The following is a 9,975-nucleotide window of genomic DNA, read 5'->3' on the forward strand; positions in this document are numbered from 1 at the left end:
TTTTTAATTCATTATGGAGAAATTGCTTCTCTCAGTGGACGTAAGTTAAGAAATAGTGTGTTGTATATGTTTGTTTGTTTTGTGATTGGATCTCTATGTTTGTAACGTGATTTCCTGTGCCAAACAAATTGAATTTAATTCCCAACATATGTGTGTGTGTGTATATATATATTTATATTTGTTTGTGTGCATGTATCTCTTCATTTTAGATGTTTAGTGGAGCAATAGATCATTTTGCCCAAGAAAACCATGGCATGTTATTCTGAAACTTTTTCAAGGAGTACTTGATTCAGCTTTACGACATTTAGGAGTCACAAAATAATTGAGACAACTTAGTGCCATATGATTTCTGAACAGACTAGAATTTTCCTCTAAGAACTTGCACTGGTGATAAAAAGGTCAACAGTGGTGAAAATAAAAGTCAAAAAAGGCTTATCCAAAAAATAAAAAAAAAATAAAATAATAATAATAATAAATTAGGTGAGGGGACCCACTTTAGATTTGGATAACCGGACAGATCTTGCTTATGATATATTAAAATAGCGGACATACTATGTTTCAGACAAACTTTAATAACATGCTTGAGACAAATTTGCAATATCTTTGCTTTGAATGGCTAAGATCTCACTTTTGATAGGGACTCTTTAAAAGTATTGCTCAGTAAGTGAGGTGGGTTGACCTTAGATGGAGCCACAACCCCCGATAATGTGGACCACGGACCGGTTGGTGTTCACAGATTACAGTCTGCCAATCTGATGACCCTTTCCCAGAAAATAAAAGGGAAAATCAGTAGTGAAAACATGGCTTATAATAGCTAATAACTGATCGTCGTGTTTAGTCGAATCTATGTCCATGGTCACCCTTCCTCAAGGTGTTGGAATCTTAGTGCTGGCTCAAAGTACACACATGTGAACCGTTCGATACAATACAGCACTCGGAAAAGAATCCGAACTCTTCCTAGCGGAGTCCCTTGTGTTGTGAACCGTCCAACATAATCTGGTATCCGGTCTCTTCGTATTGATGAGACACTTCTCCATGTACTTGAACTAAATGACACACAAAAAATATCATTCACCCACCGAACCGAGGGATCCGAATCTTCTCGTACAGTACTTTATTGTGCATATGCAATAATTTTACAAGAATGCAACAACCGTCACTTTCAAATAATAGGTTTTGCCAGGTCTGGTCTAAGTAGTGAATGTTGTAACCACAAAAAAAAAAATTAAAAAAAAATAAAAAAAATTACTTCTATTGGAAGAATTTGGATCATCCCCTTCGAGATAGGATGTTTCCTCTTGAGAAACTTTTTAGAGGATCCAAACTGTTGATACGTCATTTTATTATAACGGACACATTTAATTATAATTGATACATTTAATTACATGACACTCGGTGCTTGTCCCAACCCACCCAATAACTTCTCCTTATCTTGGCCTTGATGCCTATCCGTACCGAAGCCTATGTTATAGCCATGGTCAGGGTCAGAATACCTAGCATGTACCTATCCTAAGTTATAAATTATTCTGGAGAGGGACATCAATAATGGACCCAATCAACTCAGCATCACATGCCACACATGGGCTTTCTCAGATACAGCATATTAACGGCTGGCAATTCTGCATTTCTTTTTAAGAAAATGAATTAAGTATATGAACAATCTCATAGCACAACCTCAATTATTGCTTGTAACTTTCCTTTCATATATATATACGGATATTCGTGGTAAAGGGAACTCGGACATGAACACAACCGCTTTAAGAGCTAAACGCTTTACCAATTAGTCCATTGGTAATGCCCTTCTCAACAATCAAATGGACCATCGAATTTGTAGATAAAAGACTGCGAATAATTGTTTCTAGGGAAGCTCTGAACTGCTTAAATCTTTTTTCCTTTTCCCATTTTTTTGTAGTTCAGGCAAGAAAATTATCAGGACTCTCAATAGTTACCTTAACCAAGTTCTTATTAGAATGGGTAAGATAAAAGTTACATACATTCATAGTGTACCTTGAACAAGAACAACAATTAAAAAAAAAAAATTTTGGCTACCTCAATGTATGAGGCTCCCGCCACTGCCGGGTTTGAGAGGCTATTTTCTGTTTTGAACCCGTGACCTCCAGGTCACAATGGGGCAACTTTACTGTTGCGCCAAGGTCCACCCTCGCAACTTTATCAATTTTGTCAAGTTAAAATTAATGCTTTCAAAGATGTTAAAACCACATAAAAAGGTCATACAAATATGTGCACACAGTGTGCACGCACACAATAAGATGTTGATAAGAACACACATGATATAGATGTTCCACATACAGTATAGTTCGCTTTACATACGCAACAATCGTTGACGGGGACAGGAACTCCAGCACCCACAGATCACTTAAAGTTGCAAACATACTCCCAGATAAAGGGTCTTAATGCATATTTGTAATATAGACTAAAAACAAAGCTTAGAGAACATGAAGTTCCAAGAAATGCAAACACATTGATGATAACACAGCTCCTACTCACTATCTGTTGTCCACAGTGTCAACGTCTTGATGACTCACCCGAACTGAAGTATGGGTCGTGTCCTTCTTCTTGACCCTTCCCCCAATTCTTTTTCTCCCGTTCTGCTGGATTCATAGCAACAATCATGTGCAAACACTACAGCTAGTTTCTGTTTCGGGATTTCTCCACGGCCCTTGGAGCTGTGCACGAAACCAAAAGATTGCTTTAGAAATGCATTCATGCCATCCAACATAATACAAACAGCAAAAATCAAAGAAGGGAAACAATAAAGCAAAGCATAAAATAAGCAATCAACATTTCCACATATGCAGAAGCACCACCTCGGCGCTCACATGCATAATTGACCATGGTTTTCCTAACCACAATAGTTCACACTTCTCAAACTTCAAGACCAATGAAATATTTAACCAAATTTATAGAATTAGTAAATAGTAGGGAAAAGGAAACAAAACCAATTCTGAAAATGTTGACGTATACAATTCTCAAATTTGAAACAAAACAAGTAGATAATAAGATTAAAGATTTTCTTGATGAAATTTGTACATCATTGAGACTAATGAAAATTGGAAATCTCCAGTCCAAGTTGAATCATGCTAAAAACAACTAGAATCAATCCTGAATCACATTTTTAGACCGATTCAAATTGATGCAACACTCCCTTTTTTAACTTTTTCCCTTCAAGCAAAATTTTCCCCCCCTTTTTTTTTTTGTCAAATTTAAACTAAATGAAATGTGCATCCACATGGATTTTATATGCCTACGTCAAAACATCATAATCTATCATCATAGTTTTTTTCCCAGGCAATAACTTCCACAATGCACTTGTTGAAACTTGAAACCTCCACCTTCCACTTTGAAAGGAAAGGAAAAGGAGATCTATGCCACATGCCTAGATGGTAATCTACCATCATAGTTTATAGTATAAATTAGTGATACTAGAAAATATCATTAGAGAGATTTGCAAGAATAAACTCAAAGATATTGTAAGTTCATAAAAGGAGTACAACTGTACATTAATCAATCATTCACCACTAGAGGGGTGGCACAAGTAATGTGCATGCAACATTGTACCTAGCTTACTTCCCAATTCAGTCATCATACATTATTCTTTATATTACCTTCATCTACCGCCATTCCACTCTCTAAAGATTAGTTGCAACCTTTTCCTAGAAGTGATCTCATTTAGAAAGAGAACGGAGAGGGGAAGGCCAAGGTACATCTAAATAAATCCTCAGTTAAATCAATATTACATATAATCTCATGGCAGTAATCTCATAACCAGATGAAGAGTATTATTTTGCTACCCTAGTTGTGATAGAATATATGCAATTTTCAACTAGATCAAAACTCCATATAATTGTGAGTGTCATGCATCTTTATACATGTCGCATTTGCAAACCACATTGTCAAAATATGGATGTTGAAAGTGATACATATATGTGATTTTTAAATTACTATAAACAGGCATGCCTAAGAGCAAGTGGTTTTGCTAATGAAATCTGGTAAACCTATTCAGCATAATATTTTAGTAGTTCTCTGATTCATAGCATAGTTTTTAATAGTTAACCATATTGTCACATAATACTATTACAAAGGGCAATGCCATTGCAAGCCAATATATTGGTCCCACTTAAATCACAGCTGTTTTGGCTGCATAACAGCAGTTACAGGCTGTTAATGGCCATTATATACAATGAAAGCACTGTAATGATAGCGAGCGAGATCACTTTTTCCCAACTACTTCGCAATTTCAATTTTTAAACCTGCCAAAGAGACAGCCTAACTTTTTTTTTGATAAGTGCCGAAAAGACGGCCTAATACTAGATTAGATTAGTCTCTAGATTTACAACACAAGCAATCTATGCTTATATCTTAAATAAAATCTTGAGACATTTAATTCAATCAGTAAAATTCAAATTGTTTAACTTTTTTCATTTTTTTAAGTGATTAAGTTTTCTCTCTTAAAAATTTGTTGTTTGCTGTAAGATTGTTGGTTGTTATTGTTCAAAAATTCACTATGAATTGTTGAGAGAAAAATTAGAGATTGATGATTGCGGTTGATTTTAGTTAGGGGTGGTTGTGGGGGAACCACTGGTGGCAGAAGACATTAGTGAGTGGATGTAAGGTTTATTTGAGATGAGAAGGAGAAAAGAGAGTTTGCATGAAAGATGGAAAGAAAGATGTAGTTTTGGAGATGTAATCGATCAAAAATTGTAAGGTAGTTTTAGAAAGTGAGGATTACTTCCATGATATAAGTTGTCATTTGCTTTCCATGAATTTGATTTACTTTGAGACATGTATATGAAAGAAAATATTGACAATTTAATAGACTGCAATTTTATTATTGCTTCTTTTTTTAAAGAATTATATCATAATACCATACTTGGTTAATATGATATTGATCTTCTTCACATGGTTATTTGAACTTTTCAATTTTTACATCACCACCAACTCATTTGTTAAAGCTAATTCAAATTACTTTCAATTTATTCCTGTAAGTGCATCATCTTTTGTTATATGGCGGTTACCAGTTAAATATACTAAGGATTTGTTTGGTTTTGTTTTCTAAGAATAATTTTTAGCTTTCAGATAATAATAAATAGCAATTAATTCAAAAAATTATAATATATTTGGTTGAGTATCCATTAAAGCTCATTCATGGAAATTAAGTTTGTATTAAAAAATAAAAATAAAAGTATGATAATAGTCTTTTATTTTCATCATTCTTGAAAACTCTTTTCAGATAGTGGAACTGAATAGGCCTAGGATTTTCTTGCTATCAACAACTTAAAATTCAATATAAATTAATTTTAAAAATTCAAAACAATGCAATAAAAATTATTAAAATCCAACTTTATGTGATTCTGAGACTAAAGCATGGAAGACCCAAAAAAACAAATTCACAACTCTGGTAACTGAGTTTGTTACCACCCTATATCTAAGTTAATGCAACTTTTACCATTATGGTGGCCGGCCATTCTCATTATTTAAAACCTTGCTTCTTAGAGTGTTTAAATTGTTATTTTACAAAGGAGTTCCATATATATGTGTGTGCGTGTATTGACATTCTTTCCCAAGATATTGGTTGGTGAGCATGACTTCTACACTAAATGCTCGTTTGCTTATTTTGTATATAATACTCTCGTAACATATTTAGCTCCTTATTCCATACATCACTGTTCCAGCCCTCGATAAACTTTCTACGAAGGACCAAAATATTTCCTCATATCCCCACAATTTCTTTCATCTATTTTTCCCTTGAAACTTCCATGCATCCTGCAACGTATCACAAGGTTGACAACTTTGTTGCACTTCACCAATTAAATATTTGAGTTAAGATTTGTCAAATTCTAGTTTATTTTTACACAATTGTAACAAACAAAGAACGTGCCATGTCAAACATAATTAATATATTTAATTTTGTTTAAATATATCTCAAGGGTTGTACCCCCTTAGAATGGACATTTTTGCATATATTCCAAGGGTGCAATACAAGCAAATTTCCAGAGACAGTTTGCTCTTAATAAATCACAGACATGATATTAATTTATAAAAGAATTCCATGAGTCAGAGAAAATCAAATGGACAACCAAATATACGTACCAAGGCCAATGGCATCAGAACTCTTCATAATCCTCAGTCTCTTGCACGTGGCAGTAAACATCCTGCCACAGGGCCAAACAATAATTAGATTGCATACATAATTTGCAGCATATGGAAAATACTTTGGCCAACAATCAATAAGATGTTAAATTCCAGATTTCCAAAAATTTTGATGCAGATATCAGTTTACCAAGAATAAATTATAACCAGTAGCAATATTCTAAAATTAATCATTAGGTTCAAATTTGTACCATTGGAGCATTCTAAAATTCCAGTTGTAAAATTAATTTCTTAATATTATCATATGCAAAAAAATATTTTTTATTTGAGCAGCCAAAAAGATTAACACACTACTAATGTAGCAGAAGTCGCATATTCTAATTTGAAGCAAGGATTAACAGAAAACATAAATGGATAAGAGCTTACTCCCAAGGCACATCACCCACTAGCATCCAATCACCGTCCTTATCCTCATATGTGAGTACATATTCTGATCCATGTAACAAATCCTTCAGCTTGCTCTCGCTCAGCATCTCCGTGCCTGGAACTCCATGAGATCCATACTGACCTGAGATCATACAAAAATGGCAATAACTGGCCATATGCAAGTATCTCTAAAGTGCGAAACATCAGCTCCATCTACATTACAAAAATATTTTTTCTACCGAGATCATTTTCTCAATTGAAATTTCAAAATGCTCACCAATGGTAAAACAGCTGAACATCTTCTCAAGGGCGGAAGAGAGCTCCTGATACATGGAGTAATTTCTCAAATCCACTTTCCTTAGATAAGGAGCACCATCCATGCTGACTTTAACAAACAGAGCACCAGGCCCTGCTTTTCCATCGACCTCATCAGTGTTCCTTGACGTGGTAGCCAATGTATTCTTCCTAAAGGACCTTATAGGTGGCCAACCAACAACCTGTGCCCTGCCATGAAATAGAAGACACGGGACCACAAGGTTAAGGCTGAAAGTCTACATGAATCCTTCCTTTCAAGTTATCTGTACTTACTTGGTAGCAGGTGCGCTGCTATTGTTATTCGTGGAGCCAATACGGTTCGAGCTGTTCTCATTTATAGAACGAGGTCTCTCCTGAACAACATTTTGGGGTACTGCCTCCTTCATTTTGGCAGGCTGAGTCCCAGAGATCTCTTTTACAGTATTAGATTTAACTCCTAAATTTGGAGAAGGCCTGGGTGACAGTATCACATTAACATCTGAGCTGGCAAGAAATTTCCCCTGTATCACAAATTGGGTTGTCTCTAGTTAGATCCTTTAGGAGAAAACATTTGATTTCATAAAGTTAAAGAACAAATTTCACCTCTGAGAATCCATCCATAGCATCAGAGAATCCTCTTTTGTTGCCTGAAATGACTGTCTTATGCGACGACAAGTCATTATCCTTTGAAGGATGCAGAGGGAATAAGGGCTTCTCATCAAGTTTTGCAGAGCCTAGCAGGCAGAGGCTTGGGTCCCTTCCAGGAGATTGGGATCCAGGAAGTCCAAGCCTCAGCTCCGTAGCCTTCAAATTCAGGTTTCTATTGTTATCATCTGATGTGGTGGAGATCGTAGAGCTGTCCACCGAAGAACAATCAGATAACCCCATATAGTTACGCTCCTTTAACGGTGAACTATTTTGGCATATACTTTCCATGGAGTCTGAAGATTCCAACAGAGTTATGTTGCTCTGTCCCTCTTCCTCCCCAACACCAAGGTGTGGTGGTGACATCTCAATTCAAGATCCAATTCCGATATATGTATTTTTTATACCTACTCATGTCAGAAAATTTAAATTAAAACTCTAACCTTCCATTTGAAAATTCCAACAAGAGAGAAATGCAATAAAAATTTAAAAAGATAAACTAATGAATGAAGACTGAAAAGATAAAGGTCAACACATTTGAATAACAGTTGGCCAAACTTGTTAAACAAACGATCTAACAAAATACAACTGAATGATGAATTCATGTACTTGCTTTTCTAATCAAACATCTCTTTGATCACAAATCATTTCTCAGTATATAAGCTACCAAAAAATAGTAGTGGTACATAAATACCCAAGTTTTTTAAAATAAATAATAATATCCCAAAGAAATTTGCCCAAAAAACGAAAAAAGAATAAAGATTTGACAATGGATGAAATTGGCTTAATACCAAAGTAGTCAACATCAACAATGGATCTCTATCACAGTTTCAGGAGATAATTGTATGAATGCACTAACACAGAACTTTTGGGATTAAACCCTAACTCAGTGATAAATCTTGACTAACAGGGAAGTAAAAACAATTAGAATCAGACAGATCATATTTACTTCAACCAAAACAACTAAACAAGTATGGACTTGTATATGTGTGTGTCTATATATATATATATATATATATATATACACACACACACACTTAAATATACATGCACACAATTTTTTTAAGAAATTTAAGCTCAAAAAAAAGAAGGATGGATCTGAAACATCAAGTGCAATCAGTAACCTTAAAGCTTGAAGTCAACGAAATTTTTTTTAAAAAAAATAAACATACAATTATAGCTAAAGTTAGCTCAATTCAAATGTCAAAGAACTACACAACAGATCTAGATAAGATCAAACGATACAAACCGTAAGCAAGTGCCAAAATAAAAAATAAAAAATAAAACAAAAACAAAAACAATTATCAGAGAAAAAATTGCAAGCATGGAGTAACAAACAACACTAACATTCACAGGGATTGATGATTTCATATGTAAGAAGAAAAAACAAACAAAAAATCAGAGAAGATGAAAGAAAATTTAATCTGAAGGATGCGACAAACGACTCGTCTGCGAGTTCAAAACGGGATGGAAATTTGGAAGCGAAGCTAGGAGAGGACGGCTTACCAGAAGAAGCTTTTTGATCAGCAGCTGAGGAGAGAGAAGATGACGGAGTGAGTCTTTCGATTTTCAGAGAAAATTTGCAGAGAGAGAGAGAGAGGGGGAGAGAGAGAGCTATGGACTTCCATTTGGCAGAAGGTTAAAAAAGTTTATTTGCTGTTCGATGTGAATTTCATTTCCAATCAAATAAGACTTTAAGGCTCCTTTGTTTGGATGGTAAAATAGTTTTTTTATTTTTTGATGTTTTGTTGTCAAAATATGAATAAAATATTTATCTAATAAAACTATTTTTTTTAACAAGAAAAAACAAAATTAATTTATTCACAAATTTTTGTTAAGCTATTTTACATACCTAATTCAATAGACTTTGACAAATACTGAAAAATAATAAAATATATATTTTACCTAAAACTAAAAATACAAAAAAAAATTACAACGAACAATATGAGGCATTTTTTTTTTTTTGTCTTCCTTCTTAGATGGTTCTCACTACTCATCATACACTCCCTTTAAGAAATTATTTATACCCAAGATGAGGCAAAACTTAAATATAATGCTTCCAAATAAAAATTTTCACTTAGCAAATGTTATCATTTATATATATATATATATATATATATATATATTATATAAAAATTAGAAGTTACCTATCCGAAACCAAATACATCGTGAAAATTTAGAATATCCTTAGCGTTATACCCTTAAATCTCTTAATTCTTGGATGTAGTAGCACGACTAACCGAATGGATGTTTTAATGACTAAGAGAGTATTCTTAAAATATTCTAGAATTTCTCATGGTTCATACATCTTATTCTTTCGTGCATTGGATTAGTCCTTTCTTTTATATATTTCAAAAACTTTACTTTTCAAAATTCAAAAAAATTCTTATTGAAAATGAAAAATGATATATTCTTTACTTAAGTTTTTTAATAAATATTTGTTTTGATAAAATATAATGACAATTTGTTTTTCTTAAATCTAGAGTATATGAGTACTTT

The 9,975-nt window shown here is 33.8% G+C and overlaps 1 protein-coding gene across 1 annotated transcript; it reads right to left on the bottom strand.

Annotated features, from left to right (window-relative positions):
• Positions 1-2,271: 2,271 nt before the first annotated feature.
• On the bottom strand, positions 2,272-9,151 carry LOC132274075 (auxin-responsive protein IAA8-like). Its single transcript, XM_059775234.1, has 7 exons — positions 8,983-9,151; positions 7,435-7,883; positions 7,126-7,352; positions 6,815-7,041; positions 6,538-6,679; positions 6,112-6,173; positions 2,272-2,687 (listed from the first exon to the last, which is right to left on the bottom strand). Exons 2-7 carry the CDS (start codon positions 7,840-7,842, stop codon positions 2,650-2,652), a joined length of 1,104 nt encoding a protein of 367 aa, XP_059631217.1. The 5' UTR covers positions 7,843-7,883; positions 8,983-9,151; the 3' UTR covers positions 2,272-2,649.
• Between the last annotated feature and the right edge of the window lie 824 nt (positions 9,152-9,975).

The sequence above is a fragment of the Cornus florida genome, unplaced genomic scaffold, assembly GCF_030987335.1.
Source record: "Cornus florida cultivar Cherokee Brave unplaced genomic scaffold, ASM3098733v1 CherokeeBrave_3.0.0_Hap2_Chr09, whole genome shotgun sequence".
Lineage (NCBI taxonomy): Eukaryota > Viridiplantae > Streptophyta > Magnoliopsida > Cornales > Cornaceae > Cornus > Cornus florida.

Coding starts and splice junctions, on each gene's coding strand:
- LOC132274075 (XM_059775234.1), bottom strand. CDS start 7,842: ATGTCACCACCACACCTTGGTGTTGGGGAGGAAGAGGGACAGAGCAAC. Junction 7,042..7,125: donor AGCAGCGCACCTGCTACCAA/GTAAGTACAGAT, acceptor ATTTCATGGCAG/GGCACAGGTTGTTGGTTGGC. Junction 6,174..6,537: donor GTGGGTGATGTGCCTTGGGA/GTAAGCTCTTAT, acceptor GCCCTGTGGCAG/GATGTTTACTGCCACGTGCA.